Source organism: Platalea leucorodia (assembly GCF_965183815.1).
Source record: "Platalea leucorodia genome assembly, chromosome: 5".
NCBI classification, from domain to species: domain Eukaryota; kingdom Metazoa; phylum Chordata; class Aves; order Pelecaniformes; family Threskiornithidae; genus Platalea; species Platalea leucorodia.
Window position 1 is genome coordinate 66,929,909 of NC_138827.1, and position 18,102 is coordinate 66,948,010.

An 18,102-nucleotide genomic window follows, 5' to 3' on the forward strand; every position below is an offset into this window, starting at 1 on the left:
ATACTGTGCTTGATGTATTCAGGGGTCTGGCTTATGTGTTATTCAGCTCATTGAAAAGAATACACTGCATTTAAAAATTGCGGAACACAGTCTCTTCTCATTTTCTTCTACATCCAATATCATTTCCCACAGTCATTCCTGAAGTGGAAGGAATAACTCTACAGTGAGAGAATATTATTTCTTTCATGTGCCATTTTTGCCTGATTCTTCCACAGAAAAAGAAAACAGAGCAACATTCTTGCTTGTTTATGCTTTCTTTCCACTGTTCAGTTCATTAAAAAGACCTTGATGTGTCTATAAATGTAATTCATATCTACTTTAACACTTGTATAGTGAGCATCTATATGTTTTGGACTTCTGATTTATTCTAAAAAGAATCTTCAAAATTTCCTTTCAGCTTGAAACCTATCAGACTATCAGACATCAATATCAGTTCCAGAAAGAACCAGATGCAGTGTTTCTGGGAAGGACTGATAGCTATTTTTCCCTTTTGCGGGGCTACTAGCTCTGCACAAATAGATTAAAACTGTCTTGCTCATTGTACTCCAAAATAGCCAATGCACTAGGTCAAAAGGAAAACTAGCACACATTGTTAGATTGATAACATTAGAATTTATTCAAGGTCAAATTCTTTGAATTCTTATGGTTTGAATTATTTTTCAGTCTTTGCCTAGCAGAAATTGCAATCCACACTACTTGCATATTTTTTACAAGTACCACATTAGAAACATCTCATGAATATTAAAGTATTGCTGCTGACAGCTTTGCAGTTTTCCAAAGATACTGATGAAGTGAATTTTCCTAACTGTCATTTATTTGAAAACAGTGTTTCAATAAGGTTTTAAAGAAAAGCTCTGAAAAGACACCTCGTTCTAACTCTGAAAAGGTTTTAAAAAAAATAAATAGGAAAGACCCCATTCCCCCCTCCTCCCATGCTTGCTAATAGGTGTTTGATTTAAATATATGTTTTTTCACCTCCATGACATTTTATTCACACGTTAACAAAAAAGAATATTACCAAAATCCAGTGTCAAAGTTTTGAATGCTGTCCATTCATCTTCATTAGAACCTGCTTTAAGCTAAAATCCGAGAATCCTCAATCACTAAAATGATGGTGCCGTAAGTTTGCACTTAACATGTACACACCTTGTACTAAAGGGCATAGCTAAGTAAGCTTGTTCATACTGCTCTTTATCATGAGCCTATGGTAAGTATGTTGAATAATACCTGTATGCTGCAACTCTGAGTCTTTGCAGAGTCGTGTTCAGATCATATGTCACTTTATATAGCTTGCCATCTTACTGGATGGCAAGTTCTCTGGGATCTGAGTACCTACCTCAGCACAAACAAGAATAATGCTGTAACTGATGTTTTATTTGTATCATAATGTCATCTGCATTGAGGGGCAGGTACAGCCAGGCTTTACTATGATAAATGTCTTTTTTTTTTACTATGATAAATGTCTTTTCATAGACAAAAAGCTGGACATGAGCCAGCAATGTGCTCTCGCAGCCCAGAAGGCCAACCGTATCCTGGGCTGCATCAAAAGCAGCGTGGCCAGCAGGTCGAGGGAGGTGATTCTGCCCCTCTACTCTGCTCTGGTGAGACCCCACCTGGAGTGCTGCTTCCAGCTCTGGAGTCCTCAATAGAAGAAGACATGGACCTGTTGGAGAGGGCCCAGCAGAGGGCCACAAAAATGATCAGAAGGATGGAGCACCTCTGCTATGAGGAAAGGCTGAAAGAGCTGGGGCTGTTCAGCCTGGAGAAGAGAAGGCTGTGGGGTGACCTTATTGGAGCCTTCCAGTACTTAAAGGGGGCTTATAAGAAAGATGGTGACAGACTTTTTAGCAGGGCAAGTAGCGATAAGACAAGGGGTAATGGTTTTAAGCTAAAAGAGGGTAGATTCAGATTGGATATAAGGAAGAACTTTTTTACAATGAGGGTGGTGAACCACTGGAACAGGTTGCCCAGAGAGGTGGTAGATGCCACATCCTTGGAAACATTCAAGGTCAGGCTGGACGGGGCTCTGAGCAACCTGATTTAGTTGTAGATGTCCCTGTCAATTGCAGGGGGGTTGGACTAGATGACCTCTAAAGGTCAAACTATAATTCATTAAATATGGCACTGGATCAGGACCAGGATTCTGTTCATATCTTTAGTTTGTATTTTTAGAAAATATTCTCTCTTCTTTATGTTGTAGTTTCCCATTTGGTTAATGCAAAGATGACACTTGATAAAGTTCTCAGAGATCTAGAGATGGTATATGTAAATCCCAAAGCATTCTATGATTCTATGATATATTTTGTGGGATTTTATTTTAAATGGGAGGTACTGACATTCAAAACTCTTTTGTGTTAACATCCCCATGCATCAGTTTTTAGACTATACAGTGTAGTTGTTATAAATTATTAGCAAATATATCATGCAACTTCCATTTTATTGACATTTCTTGATGATTTGTGCCCTTGCAGTTGGTTCTGTTGAAGTGCATGACCCCTGCAGCAGCCAGGAGTCTGGCGTGGCAGGAGGGGGTAACTGTCTTCGAGGCAGCTGCTAACACAGAAAGCAGGGGCAGCTCTAACTTGAGGACAGTCGGGATCTATCCCAGTAGAAGCTCATAAGCCTTTCCTTGATCTTTCTTTGTCAAGTTTTAACACTGACATGCAGTAGTAGCATAACACACACGCACTTTTCACCATTTTACAACAGAAGGTGACTATAAAATAGTACAAAAGTCTGGCAACAACGCTGTATCGTGTGACAACCTGTTGCAACATGTGGCAAATTTGCTACTTTTTTTTCTGCTAACATTTGAAAGTGCTGTTGTGCGTTCCTGCACCCGTGCAGCAGCCCTCAACGGGTCTTTTGCTTTCCAGCGCCCAGGTCCCAGAGCCAGGCAGCTTGCCACTTGGCTGTGCGTGTGAAGGGTGTGTAAGAGAAAGCTGCAAGGCTGTTTAAAAGGGAATGATCTTTTATTCTGTTTTGCGAGGTGGAACAAGTAAATATGCTTGTCAGTATTATTTTTCATAATTAATAACCTACCATGTGCTTGTTTTGTATCATACTGTTCTCCAAAATATATGTCGCACCCAGGCAAATGTGCATGCATGCACTCGCAGAAGGCTACTATAAAACTTCATCTTGAGTTTGCCCCAGGCTAAAAAGTAATAGAGCAGACACTGATAGAAAGCATCAACCAAAATGCCTCTTTTTTTGTTGTTTCCCTAAGGCAGTGACCTTGAATCATCAAAATGGAAGGGACTCCACTTACTGAGAAGAACAGGCATGGGGCAAAAAATCAATTTTATTTTTATTTTTATTGAAATTTTTTTTATCACTTAGTGAAATCTGTTAGTTTGTTGATAGCTTTTGTATTGCAATGCCTGATTTAGCTCGGAACATAAACATTAACAGCTGTACAGCTCTCTATAGATTGTATTCATGCAAATTCTTACAGATGTTAATCGTTATAAGAATGTTAATTAAATGCTTCCTCAGAGATTTGTTCTACACTGTGCCTGTATTTAAGAAATTTTTTTTTTTTTTTCTTCAGAAATGCAGCCAAAAGCATAGAAGGTGAATCTGGTGATCTGCACTATCTGGACATTGGTAGAGGACTAACAGTTCAGGGGCATAAAGGTTCAAAAGGATTTACTGTTTCACTCACTGGTGGCACAACTCTGGTTCCAAAGGTAGCGAGAGTTTGATGGGAATGCCAGTTATGTTTCTGAGGATTAATGGTGAGTGTCATTTGGCTGGTGAGGACCACATTTGAGGTACATGAAAACTTCCATAAATTATAATTCATTAAATATGACACTGGATCAAGACCAGGATTCTGTTCATATCTTTAGTTTGTATTTTTAGAAAATATTCTCTCTCCTTTATGTTTAACCATTTGGTTAATGCAAAGATGACACTTGATAAAGTTCTCAGAGATCTAGAGATGGTATATGTAAAGCAGTTAGTCATTTTCAAATTTCATTACTCTTCCAAAGGAAAATCGTTCCTCCGCTTTCTGAGTAATTAAAATGGTCATGCGTGATATCTTAGGAGCTGGAAAAATAACAGTATGCAGTGGTTTTATTCACAGTGGCAAAACATAAAGAGGCACAGTAAGGCAGCTATGGGAAAGATAGTACAATAACAACACTGACCTCCTGACGTTTATAAATTAGGAAGTGCAATTTCTAAATCAAAAACAGCACCAGAAGCTCTGGGAATGGAAACAGGCTTAATTCTCTGTTGTGCACAGAACCCAAGATTTCCATAACAGCAGGTCAGATTTTCAGTCCTGTGTATGTGTCTGCTCGTTTCATAAATTCCTGACAGCTGTGTGTTCGGCTGGCCTTGGGAACAAGCAGAAGCCAGTGGGGTAGATGCAGGGTGGGTGGCTGGGGTTTGGCACCCTTTCCATGCCAATGAGATGCAGAGTCACCCAGGAGAGGGGGGATTTGAATACTCCTCAGTTCCCACTGGGGGATCTCTTTGCAGTCGAGACCCTCCTTCTCTCCTACAATGTCTGCTGAACTGGCTGAACACTGCCACTGCAGTAAAAAATGTACTGCCACTATCAGGAAAGAATGACCCAGACCAGATCTCTAATCTTAAAATAAATACTAATCAGATATAGTGGCATTCACTGAGATATTCTTTCCACTGCTGCTGCTTTTAATTTTCTGCAAGCAAGATTTCTTCGATAGTGTGGATCCTGGAGCTTGACTGATCTCTAGCAAGAGTTTGGTGAAATATTCCTTTGAGGACAGGGAGTTCAGCTGGGGCTGGGAAGGTGGGGTTATGTGTGTTTTCATTTAAAGGCACACTCTTAATTCTTCGCTCTCAAAATCATGACCATGGTACTCTTCTGTAACCACAATACTAGCCTTGTAGTCTTGTTTTTCAGTATGTTCATACTAGGCTACTCACTGTTCTGCCATTTGAAAAAAGGATGTTTAATACATTCAAATATGGATTTAATTAATTAGAGTAGACACTTTTCTGAATTTTCCATGTGTGTAGATGATCTGCTGAGAAGAATACATTCCTATATTAAGGAATAAGATTTCACACCTCAAAGCTGTTTATTAAAAGAAAATGTTATATTGTTCCAATAAAAAAATAGTTTTTTCTATTATATTAATTTCCACTTTTCCATGAGACACAATTGTTAGGAAAGGAGATAGAAAGCATCTCTTGTCTTTAAGAAACAAAAAGTAGATGGATCTCAAATGAGGCATAAGAATTTTTTGATTCACAGAATAGTTTAAATCCAATTCATTAACGTAAGTGCTTCAAGTAAAAATATAAAAATAATTATATTATTACCACTCTTCATGCCACAGAGTTTGTGGGGATGAAAAAGTATGAATGTGTGGTATTTTCATTCTCTTTTCCAGATAATTCTTCCTAACTATTTAACTTGGTCACCAGAGTCCACCACAACTTTGTTGTTACTACTGTGAGGTGGTTTTGTGGTATCTTTTTACTCAGAGTATCTAACAAGACTTTCCCAGACTTGCCTATCATAGCCCAAACAGTTCTTACCGACATACAGTTGATATGTTTGAACTAGGGTTTTCTGTTCTGTAATACTAAAACAAAACGTGCAAGCCCATATAAAGCTTAGCCATAAAATGAGTTTGGATCAGTAGTATAACTACATACCTATTTATAATTTTTCTATGTTCTTTATCTGCCATTATACCTGGTGTTATTAGTACAGACTTTGAGGCTGTCAAATACAAGGTGGCGATTTAATGTTCTTAGGACAGGATTCATCTTGAAAGGAAAGGTAGTTTTAAAGCTGCCTTTGAAAAGCAGAACAGACCAACCATATATCCAAACTAAGGTCTCGAGTTGTTCTTCTATGCATGACATTGGACAGATTAATTTGTAAGTGCTGCCACTTTTCAATAGCAGATGTATGATGAGCTCTATGACAATATACTAGAGTTAACAGCAGAGAAAAGAATGTGACAAGGTCATGGATCAGAATAAATCCCATAAAATAGATGTCAAGAGAATCCTTGCAGTCAGCCTCCCAGGCCACCCACCCATCGGCGCCAGCAGCAGCAGGGCTGGCCCCAGCGTGGTACACTTCCCCTCTTTCCAGAAAAGCAGCTGGATGCTGTTCCTCCGTTCTAGGAAATTAGTGTGCTCTTTGGGACACGTGGAGCACTCACAGTCCAGAAGAGCACGTCATACCTGCCTCATACCATCGACCAGTGAAAACTGATCTGACACTACTCCTGAAGACAGCTATTTCATTTTTTTTTTTTCAGAATGGGATTTCATTGTTAGTGGAAGACTCTTGTATTGCCATGTTCTCTGACCTACTTGCACATCTCCAGTGGCCTTAATTTAGAATACCTTTTTTTTCAAAAATTCGATTGTTTTGCCTTGGTAATTTCTTTTGCTTCCAATCATGTTAATACTGAACAGATCAAGAGTTAAAACATTTAATCCTGTGTTCTTCTGTTTTCTGTTTTTTCTAAAGAATGAGTCATATGAGTACGGATGGCCTTTTGTTATTCTTTAGTAAACTCAAACAAGAATATTTATTCCCTCATTAGAAAAACAATAAATCAGCAAACAGAAAAATGTGAAACAATAATTTTTAAAAAATCTTGGCTGTATCTTACAGTTATTGTTCTTTTTTTTTATTTAAAAAGATAAAAAAAAAAAAAAAAGGCGTTCATAAGATATGCTGGATTGCTAGTGCTGAAGCCTAAACCTGGAACCTTTCTATACTGAGGTCCCATATGACCCAATAGCTGAAGTACTGTACACTTGAGCCCTTCTGGGAACTACATGTACTGTCTGGAGCAACAGTGATTTCAGCAGAGACAACAGAGACAGCAACCGGTCCCTGAGCAGAGCCGACAACAGAGCCGACTGTTTGATTTGCATGATGCACCCCCTCTTTCTACACAAACCCCATGGTAGAAAGGATAACCTGCTTTTTATGATAATTCATTCACAGACTCTGATGGATTTAACAGGATTTTGTTACTCAGACATATAGAGAAACATGATTTTTTGTGATTGTGTAAAACCAGACACATTCACAACCAAGTTTATTCTTAAATTTATAAATATTTTCTGCCATTTCATGTTATTTTGATGTCCAACAACCACAAGTTGTAGAGCACAAAAGCCTTTACAGGATACTCTCGTGCCACAAAGTCTTTTAGCCATTTCATTAACTACTTCCTTAGGTGGATAGGACTGTGGTATTTCTTTAAAAAGTGAAAGTCTGCCTTTTGTCAGTTGTACAGTGGAAATCTGAACTAGAGACAAGAAGAAAGGATTCCTTGCAAAATAATTTTGACACCTCAGAGAAAAAGAGGAGCATCCTCACAAAGGCGTTGGGCCAATGTTCTAAATTAACAGATTCCATCATTGGCGACAAGAGTAGGTGCGTGTTCAGTACAGAAAAACCACGCCCTGGCCGTAGATTTTGAATTCGGTACACCCACAGGTCATTAAACTGGTCTGGCTTGTGTCCCTCCTGCTGTGAAGAGAAAATGCTGTGGGTGCTGCCTGCTTCACCCATATGCAGTCATAATGTTGGCTCTGCCTTAAGAGCCTTCACAGCTGTGCTGTAACACAGTTAGTTCCCAGCATGACTCAGATGAAGGATTTTATTTAATCTGCACAGGACTGTTGCAAAAAAAGAGAATTTTCGTTTGTGAAAACCATTGAAGCTGTGTGAAGCTGAAAACAGAGCTCATGTAAACAGGAGGCTGTCTCTCAAAAGCTGATTTCCCATTGTCTTAGGAAATAATTTCAGTGGAAATGGAAGGATGGGAGAAGAAAGAAACAATTTCATTGACTTGGCCACCTTAGTTCCTGTAATCGTCCGTTAAGACATCAGTCATAATTTGCATTACTTCTAGCTCATAAACAGGAATGGTTAAAGAAGTGCACGGGGGGGGTTTTGTTGTTTAGTGGCTCTAGATTCAGCATTTCCTGTAGGTCAAGTGTTTTTAAAAAGTGGGCTTTAAGAGAAAACAATCTCATAGATACATCTTAGCAGCATGTGTTGATTCACTAAGTACAATTTGGGCCAAAAAAAAAAAATTTCTTAATGCAGGCTTTTTTTTTTCTCTTTCCCCACTTTGTGCTTTTGGTCACTATTTGCAGTGGTTTATTTCTGTGAAACTACACGCTCCTTTTTAAGTTCAGAGATTCTTCACTATAATTAAAATCCACACAGAGAAAAAAAACACCATGTTGTATTCCTGACATAGGGGTAATTGCAACAACAGAAACTGAAGATTCTTAGTTCAGATTAAGCTCTCTTGGAAACAAGGGATAGCTGAGAGCCTGCTCTACAGGTCAGAACTTTGGGGAACTTTTAAAATAACACTTAGATAATTTGCTTAAGAACTGACCTTTTAGGGAGGTGGAACTGGGGTCACCTGATAAATATGTAAGAGCGTGTATCTCATTTGTCTTTCTGAGGCAGAATGTCACTAACCACAAGACTCAAACATACAGAAGGAATCTCAAATTGCAGAAGCAGCACGAGCACTCCAGTCACCTGATTTACAGGTTGGTCAATAGTTTTGGTCTACACATCTTTCATGGTATCTGCAGTAAAGCACAAATACGTTCAATAACTTTTACAAGTAATTATTCCAGGTCCCCCCCATGCAAAAATGCTCTGATTCTGATGTAAGTACCTTCTTTCAGTTCAGTCCAGATGCCAAGTCATTACATCCCTGCGAAGGTGAGTGTTAACCAAGAGCTACTTACTAAATACTCCAAAACTGCCTGCAAGACTCAAGAATCAAGCCAGCTGGGTTTCTAGGGGGCCTGTTTCTGTGCAGAGGATGTGAAAATTAAGCCTTTGATCATAAAGTGTCCATGGATGTTCAAGGAAAGTTGTTGTTCCACAGTCTGTTCAGACTGGGAAATTAAAACAAAACGGTGAATGCCTAGTTAAAAGGAATTGCCTCATGACGGTAAAAGGCAATTGCCTCGTGGTTTTACACTAGAATTATAAAATCAATTCTACAACCACTGTTATGTGAAGATAGCACTAATGAGAAATTCCAGTGTAGCTGAGCATTGCCATTCATTATTTGCTGAATTACATCAAATATGCTGCAGAACCCAAGGAAGGTAAAGTCCATAGGTTATTTTGTTTTTTATGGGATGCAATCATTAAATGATATCGGTTATACTTCTATACAAAAACCTCAGAATTTATTTCTGTACAAATTCAAGCACACAGATTGATACTCCAATACCTATGGGAAATAGTACGTGCCATGGATAAATCTGGCTTCATAATCTAGTTAGATGCTGGTTTAATATCCAAGGTGAACATTCCAGAAATGTTCTTAGAATTGAAATTTTCCTTGAACAATCAGGTGGCGTTCTGTAGAAATTGAAGGGAAGCGTTAGTGAAAATAAGGGAGTCATCAAGGGTGTTCTCTTTTTTTGAAAGGATAAACTTAAGAAATACAGAGAAATGTTTATTGTGGTCAAATGGGCTCAAAAATTTGTAGAATTCAATATGAAAGTGGCTTCAAGTCAAAGACCGTGATCAAATTTCTCTTATTTTTTCCTTGGCTATTTAAATGTGAACACTTACCATGTAAAATTTATTAAGTTTCATGTAAATTAAACAATTACTGTGATGAACATGTAGGCATTAATACAGAAAAGAGAGCGGCAATAAAATATTATCTGCATGCAACTTTGATAAACAGTTGATTTAGTTTAATTCTCATTCCATGGCTGAGAAGGGTTTGGATCCAGTGTTTGGTCTGTTTCTACATTTCTGTTGAAGAGAGCCAGACAAATCAGTCCAGGTATTATTAGATATTGTGGTTCTAACTTATGTCCTGAGCATAACTCCAAAAGTGAAGAAAACCTTACAGGCTCGTGCATAAAAATTTGAAGCATTTTGTCTTAGGTTCTAGGATAGCGCAACAGGAGGTGGTTGTCTGTTGATTGTAGCTACTTGAAGTTTATACACCAAATAACCTAACCTGTTAAGTAATATGATACTGGATATGAAAACCCAAAACTGCGTGAAATAATTCTGCCATCCCAACACAGATACCGTGGAAAATTAGGGGTTATTTAATTCATGCACAAAAGTGGTGTGTAATTCCTTTGAAATGTATCAAGACGTTCATACCTTATGAGTGTATAAGACACAGAAGAGACCCTCAGGGTACGTAGAAAGTGGCATCAAATTATTTAAGACCTCTTCATGCTTGCTTCTACCTCTTCCACCTCAGGTGACCCCAGCAGAAGAGGGCCTTCCAGTTTAAGTGCAAATATATTTCAGATAAATTGGTTTTGAAATGAGGCCCAATACCTATTAGATTAAAAGGTAACCTCAAGCTGCTCTTATTTTGTTATGCATGCAGAGACATGGGTCCCTTTTTTGGGGTGACAGCTCATGACGTTAGTGAATTATTGATAGGAGGGATAGTTCCCTGGGTCACTGTAATCTCAGCAACACTTAAGAACAAATGAATGAGCACTCCTGCAGTTAATGATCTGGATCAAATTAATCGACTGAGAGTGGCAATTAGTTTGGTCATTGTCTTAGCAGAGATGCACACTGTAACAGCTTTCTGCATTCACTTTGGAGTCTCCCAAACTTGTACTTAAAGCTGCATTCCCAGCAAAACTACATTCATAACAAAACCTGCTTAAGCCATCAGATTTGGAAAATAAGTTTGTGTGTTCTGACCCTATTCTCAGTGAAGTTTTGCATGGTATAAAGAAAGAACTAGGCTTAAAAGGGATTAGTAGTCCCAAAATTTCTTTTTTTTTTTTGTCTGCTATACCTTCTTGTTTGAGGAGCAAACAGTAAAGAAAAAGGTCATACTTGTTCTGCATTCCTTTCAAATCTTGTAATGACAGCATCAAATTGAATTATTTGAAAAGTTTTAGTTTGGGAGATTGGTGCTTCTGATTTGGGATCTTTTCTTCATGTTTTTTTTAATGTTTGCTTTTTCCCCAGATCACACAAAATCATGGTGTGAGGCAGAGATGGTGAGAAAAGTGATGGAACAGAAGTGTTGCAATTTTCAGGCCTCCCTTTCATTAACTCTGATTGCACATCAGCAGAAATACCCAGGTTAGCTCCTCCACTTCTGGGATTCTTTCAGTTTGTGCATCCACATCAGGTACTTACCTTTTATCTTTCTTAGGGAGAACTAAGAATTAAAAATCCTCTTTGGGCTGTACCCATTGACTCCTAATTAACATGAAAAAATGCTTTACCACAGGACTTCTTTTTTCACGTGCATATATCTCACATACAGCGCACACTAACTATTCATATACAGTCTCAGCGTGCATTTCGTACACACACGAAAGTTCCAGATGTGCTGTGTATCTTGTTTAGTTGACTTTATTCTACTGTAAAGCCAAGAGAAATATTAATCATTCATTGACTGTTAGGGGATGGGTCTTCTTCTCATGTTTCAGTAAAGGGGGTGGAAAAGTAAAGTAAGCCAATTTTTTTCCTATTTAAGGCCAAAGCTGGGGAATGCTTGTGGCTGAGTTCTGTACATGGCCCGGTGCTGGAAGGGCAGGGAACAACCGATGTTGCTATTTTGAATAGATTTTTCTTCCCCCCCCATTTTTATTTTTGCACAGAGAGTCTCATGTCTAATATTTAGACATGATGAGCTTTGTGCAAAAAGTAACTTTGCTCATTCTTGCCGTGTTTCAACCCTCAGTTATTTTGGCACAACAAGACGGTGAGTAATTCAAGCTTCTTATGATTTAATGTTTTTATTTTATTTTTATTTTCACCAATGATTTTAATCGCTTGTAAGAAATGTGTATTCACAAATCTCACCAGGACACTTTTCCTTCACTAAATCAGCAGAGTCAGATATTTAATGCTGAAGCTGAAAGCTGCAGGCGTTTGCCTTACCATCCCAAAGGTTTCTCTTCGCTTTGCTTGCTTCTGTGGTTAAAAGGACTGTACAGTGCTGTCTGCCTTAGCTGCATTTGTTCTTGTTCTTACTTGTTTTCTATTACAGACACCAGAGAGTTTTTAAACTATTTCTTTTAACTCTTGGAATAACATTTTAACTGTTAGCTCTGTGCTGCCTGGAAGTTGTCACAAGAAATAAGTCTTTGCTTCCAGCTTTTTTACTTGGAGTTCTCCTTTGTACTTGTGTGTTTTCCACAGGCAGCGTGGGGGTTTGTTTAAACAATTTGTGTGCAGAAAACAGCCTTAAAATTCTAACCAGTTTTGACGAAACAGTTTTTAAAACTGATATATGAAAATATGTCAGCTTATGGGATTTTTACTTTGACATAAAGTAGGAGGGTAAATTAATTCCCTCGGCTGAAACAGTTTGAATTGTGCATCTGCAAGCTGTTTCGGTCCCTCACGAGACTGATTCGCAGCTGATGGTATCTGGGAGTCCATGGGAGTATGTGTGTGCATGTTTTCAGAGAGCGAGAACACCAAAAACCAAAGGAACATGGAATTTGGAGGGGAAAAAAATTACTTTGTGTACAATAATTCAACTTAGAGCGAAGATAAGTGTGGTATGAGTATTTAAGTTAAACAGATGACATTCCACAAGTACAGCTGACCTTTTTTGGATGTGCTCTGTTCCTGCTTGCCAGACATTGTAAACCAGACCTTCCTTAAGATAAAACATTTTTCTTTCTTGTAAATATAAAAGATCTGCAAAGTATATATTCCTGCATTGAGGCAACGAATAACTTTACAAATAACTTGATAAGCAGCAGCCAAATAAAATGTAGTGCGGTAAAGGAAAGCCAAATGCCTTTAAAACCACACCCCACCCTAGTCTGTGTGATACAAATCATGAAAACGATGCCATTTCATGGCAAATCTGTCTGCCTCAGCAGACCTGGAAAGGCACCTCTGCCGTGGGGGTGACTGTGAGTCCACCAGCAGGCTGCTGGCAATGGAGCAGTTGGAGCTCAGGGGGCTCTGTGCATGAGCACATCAGGTAACATCATCTGCAACAGCAGCGTGCCCAAATACCAGCCTCCCTCACCAAGCACAGACACAGGCTGAGCCTTTTAAAGTAAAGTATCTGAAAAAAACCAGTGCATATAAAGGTATTCTGTAGAGAATAAACATAACATACTGTGAACTGATGCTTTTCTGTTTCTGCTTTTCTAGTATATAAACTGTCTCTTCAGTAATCCTCAGTGAAGAAAATACAAAATTTGAGCAAACATGTGCTGTGAGTTTTCCCTGCTTACAGCAGCAAATAATATACATATTGCATATATTTAATATGCAATATGTGTAATTTTATATATATATATATATATATATATATCTTCAGAGGGATAAGGACGAAGGCACTATCCCATATAAAAAGAAGGAACATCAGCTTTATTTCTCCCAATAAACAAATACCCCCTGAGTGCCAGGTCTCTTCCCCTCACTCTGGTCATATCCCTGGACATTTCTGAGGTGCAATATATATTAGACTCAAGAAATGGTAAATTTCAGGTGGAAGAACAATATACGAACAAAGTGTGAGGGAGTATTCTCATTTCTCTGCCACATTCCTGTTTCATGGTGTAGTAACATTTCCTTACTGGGCTAACTTCCACACTACTTACAGGGATGAGGTTACACAGAGGGACTGATGAAACACTAGTTATCCGTTAAAATATTGAGTTCTGTCCTCTCTTTGGAATGTTCCTTTCCACACATTTGAATATGCTTTTCTCAAAGAAAACAACAATTGAAGGAGTTGATTATTAGTATCACTAATTCATGTGCAGGGCAGTGATAGACTGGGAAGCCAAATTTTCCACGATTCAAAAGAGAATTTCCAGACATGCTAAAATGCTCTCTCTTGTCAAGAAAAACATTTATATGGTTAGTATCAAATGTAAGTCAATATAAAATTTTCCTTGGGAAAGCCTGCCAGGAGACAAGACTTGGCAAGATATAAAGGAAACTGCTCGGTATACACTAAGTTTAGGATAGTCAGAGGTACTTCTGGGCTATGTGTTTCTTTGTCTTGCTATAATAGCTAGGAATGGAGATTTTAGTACAGCCTCAGGTTGAGCCTCTTCAAAAGCTCCGGGTCTGGATATTGTGGAACAAGAAGTTGTCTGTGACTTCCATGAATAAAAGCTGTATGTCCTGGTAACCCCCTAGGATGCTTTTAGCCTGCAAATTAAATCGTCTTGACACAATTCAGGTTTTCTGATGTATGTCAAGTTAATGTAAGGCGTTTGCAAGCCCTGACTGTGTTCAAGATAAAATGCCTCCTGGTGCCTGACATGACATGAAGCTGGTGCTTCAGACATGACAGATGATTCAGATTCCAGCAATATATGTTCAGTTCCACCACTTGAAGGCACCTTTACATCCTGCATATTAAACTACCAAAAAGTGTAAGAACTTTACATGCTTATTTAGGAAAGAAATCCATCCTCTACCCAGCCAGCACGATTTGTGCAAGCATTTGTTAGTCTTACAGCTTGCATTCATCCCATTTATCTTGAGTTTGTAGAGTCAATCAAGACAACTACTTCCAGAAGACAGCATAAATTTTAGCTAGACAGACTGGAGGTATTCAGCACATGCACAGTCCCGTTCACATCAGTGCCAAAAGGGAGGTCAGATGGATTTGGGCCTGTCTCAGCTGCATCTGAGATGGGTAAAGGACATCTCAGTCACCTGGAGCATGACACTTCTCATATGTACACCCCATAGTCCTTGAGGAACTTCACTGAGGTCATCAGGAAAACTCTACTACTCTAAAAGCAGTGTGAGAGCAGAGCCAGAAACCCTTCATTATTATTCCAAATAATTTTTTGCTCTAATGTAGTCTAGTGTTTTCCTTGTAATGTAAGTATTATCTTGGATGTTTGGTCAGGAAGCTAATTTCTGAGGTAATGACTGAATCCTAAAATATCTCTGAGAAGACTTATTGACCTTTCATATTACTTTCAGTCCCAAATTACAGTTTTAAAATGAAATATAACCATTACACGCAGGTTTCAGGAGGCAGCATGCAAAGAACCGTTTATGCTGAGCACCCACTTCTGATCCCCCAGAAAAGAAGGATGGTATTTTAGGAAAACTGATAAACAGCTTGGTTTAGCCATTTTGCTTTCTTCTTTGATTAATTGGAAAGAATTAGATAGGTAATGAAGTAGATGGGTACTGCACAGATGCAGTATATTTGTGAGACTGCCAGACTGACATTTTTAACACTTACCTATATGCAACGTTGCACATATGCATTCTTTGTTGATAAATTAGCTAGTTTAAGGGTAATGCTAATGACAGTCAGAACTATCTTTCCTCAAAGGTTTTGGTAACACAGAAAAGTTGGCCGCCAGAGTTTTGAAGGTAAAACCAGATGATGCATGTCTGTGTGCCAACAGATAATTACACCATCATAAGTAACCTGGACTGTGTGAAGGTATGAAAGATCAGGGGCCTACTGCTCTTCTTCCATTTTTCCTAACTGTTTTTTACCAAGCACATGGCAGGCAAGGTTATGCTTAGGAAAATTGAAACATTCCTTTCTGGTCTGGAAAATTCATGCTAAATGAAAGCCTGGGGAATCCACCCCCTCTAAACATTATATATAATGTTCTTGGAAATATGACAAATTTCATAAACACATTTTAGATCACACATCACTGGAAGACATTAGCCATAGGAAAATGAGACCATTATATATCCCCTTCGTTATTTTCCAGATTAGTTTTTGATTTGAGACCAAATCTATGTAGACTGATTTTTTAAAAGAGGAGGTGGAATTGGAAACATCCACTGCTTTATTACAGGGGGAAGAGGCAGAGGCAGAAGAGCGTTGTCTCTGGCATGAACATTACTGTTGATGCCTCAATCAGAGTCATTACATTTGCTCCCTTCTTAGTGCTGCAGATTACAAGCAGATCCTATTTTCTCTTCCAGTTTCTGCCAAAGTTTTGAGGGTTGCAATAGGCAGCCAGGTGTCACTTGCAAAATCTTAGCTGATGCCAACCTTACACAACAGCTGGGTGTTAGTTTTAATTAATGCTATTCAAGAGTAAGAAAGGAATGAATTACTATCACTTCTTTGTTTCACAGACTGGCTGATAAACCAGACTGACATGGATCTATTAGTCATTGTCCCAGTTATGTGCTAATGTTGTTCAAATCTTGTTTTAATCAGAAATATGCAGAAAATGGGACATACCTGGATTCAGAATTGGGAAGGTATGCTGTAGGTCAGTAACGGAAATGATGCAGACTGCTATTTAGCATTTTGGATTAAAAGCAATCTCTTCAGAATTCAAAGATTCAGCCTACCAGTAGGGGGAAACAATAACGAACCATGCTTTACCAGGCTAGCAGGAACCATGAAAACCATATTGCTCTTGATGTTTTTATGGTAAGTTAGTAGTCTGGAGAAGATCACAAGCCACAACTGCTCTAACAGTTGCAAGTTTTAATTTGTTGTTTTGAAATTTTCGTGGTTTAACCCCAGCCAGCAACTAAGCACCACACAGCCACTCACTCACTCCCCCATGGTGGGATGGGGGAGAGAATCGGAAGGGTAAAAGTGAGAAAACTTGTGGGTTGAGATAAAGACAGTTTAACAGGTAAAGCAAAAGCCGCACACGCAACCAAAGCAAAACAAGGAACTCATTCACTCCTTCCCATTGGCAGGCAGGTGTTCAGCCATTTCCAGGAAAGCAGGGCTCCATCATGCATAACGGTTACTTAAGACAAACAGCATCACTCTGGACGTCCTCCCCTTCCTTCTTCTTCCCCCAGCTTTATATGCTGAACATGATGTCATATGGTGTGGAATAGCCCTTTCATCAGCTGGGGTCAGCTGTCCCAGCTGTGCCCCCTCCCAGCTTCTTGTGCGCCCCCAGCCTGCTCGCTGGTGTGGTGGGGTGAGAAGCAGAAAAGGCCTCAACTCTGTCTAAGCACTGCTCTGCAATACTGAAAACATCACTGTATTATCAATGCTTTTTTCAGCACAAATCCAAAACATAGCCCCATACTAGCTACTATGAAGAAAACTAACTCTATCCCAGCCAAAACCAGCACAGAAGTAATAATTTGTCATAACCCACAGAAGTGGAAATTAGTGCAATGGTCATGTCCATTAATACTCCAGATTATGCTGTCCTTTAGTCATGCTTGTTTAAGAAACTAGGCAAAAGATCTCAGCTAAGAAAAGGAAAACTGTTGTCCATGGTAAAGATATGTTGTTAACAAAATGAGTTTTCTTGGCCTTGAAGTAACTGGATTAGATTCCCACATCATTGCAGAAGTTTGATGTGATGGAGCAAAATTCAATTTATTATTGGCAACAGCCAAAAAAATAAAACTCAAACTTGAAAAGGGTATAATAAAATCTTTTCTGATTCAACATGACAACTGTTAGCTCATTCTCCTTGTGGTAGCTTTGTAAATTGTAGATTGCACAACTTTAACTTGGTTTAGAGTTCAGTACCTACTACTTGTACGTCTACAGTTGTGAGATGTTCTGAGTTTGTTTTTGGCAGATGATAAGTAACCTTCAACCCAAAATGGAACAAAAATTTTAGTGTCATCGTTTTACCTGCTGCAATACTTTAGCAGCCTACCCCTCCTTCAACACATCCATGATAATATACCCTGTACAGAAGGAGAACTGGGCACAGATGTGATTCCTTCTCCATGAGTGACGCAAGAAGTGTTATTTTGCTTCTGTACCTTCAGGTCAGGCTGTGGAGAGGAGTGTGGATGGGTGCAGAAGAATGCTACAGCTCCTGGCCCTAAGCATGCTGCCCATCTCCAGCCCAGGGGATCCAGTGGATTCCTCCAGGAGAGAAGGCTGTTTGGGGCTGTGCTGCTCACAGTGATGTTATTTCTGTTACAGAGATGCCGTGTGGTGACTCACTGCAGTTGGCTTCCCATGGCCATGCTGCTGCTAGATATGGGATCCAGTGCTCTTGCTTAGTTACTGCTGCAGGACAGCTACTCCTCTATGGATTTTCTTTCTTCCATTGAACATTTTGATGCACAGGGTTTGTGAAGCTTTGCTTTCTGTCCTCTCCATGGCTTCCCTGACAAGAGATGCTTTGTCCCTGGAAAAATCTATAAGGAAT

The 18,102-nt window shown here is 39.1% G+C and overlaps 1 protein-coding gene across 1 annotated transcript in view; it reads left to right on the forward strand.

The window, feature by feature from the left end:
- Positions 1 to 11,583: 11,583 nt before the first annotated feature.
- Positions 11,584 to 18,102, forward strand: part of COL3A1 (collagen type III alpha 1 chain) — a 53,669-nt gene continuing 47,150 nt past the window's right edge. Inside the window, exon 1 of the mRNA XM_082311442.1 lies at positions 11,584 to 11,738. Within this exon, the coding sequence (XP_082167568.1) occupies positions 11,660 to 11,738 (79 nt within the window). The 5' untranslated portion in view covers positions 11,584 to 11,659. The remainder of the gene's footprint in view (positions 11,739 to 18,102) is intronic.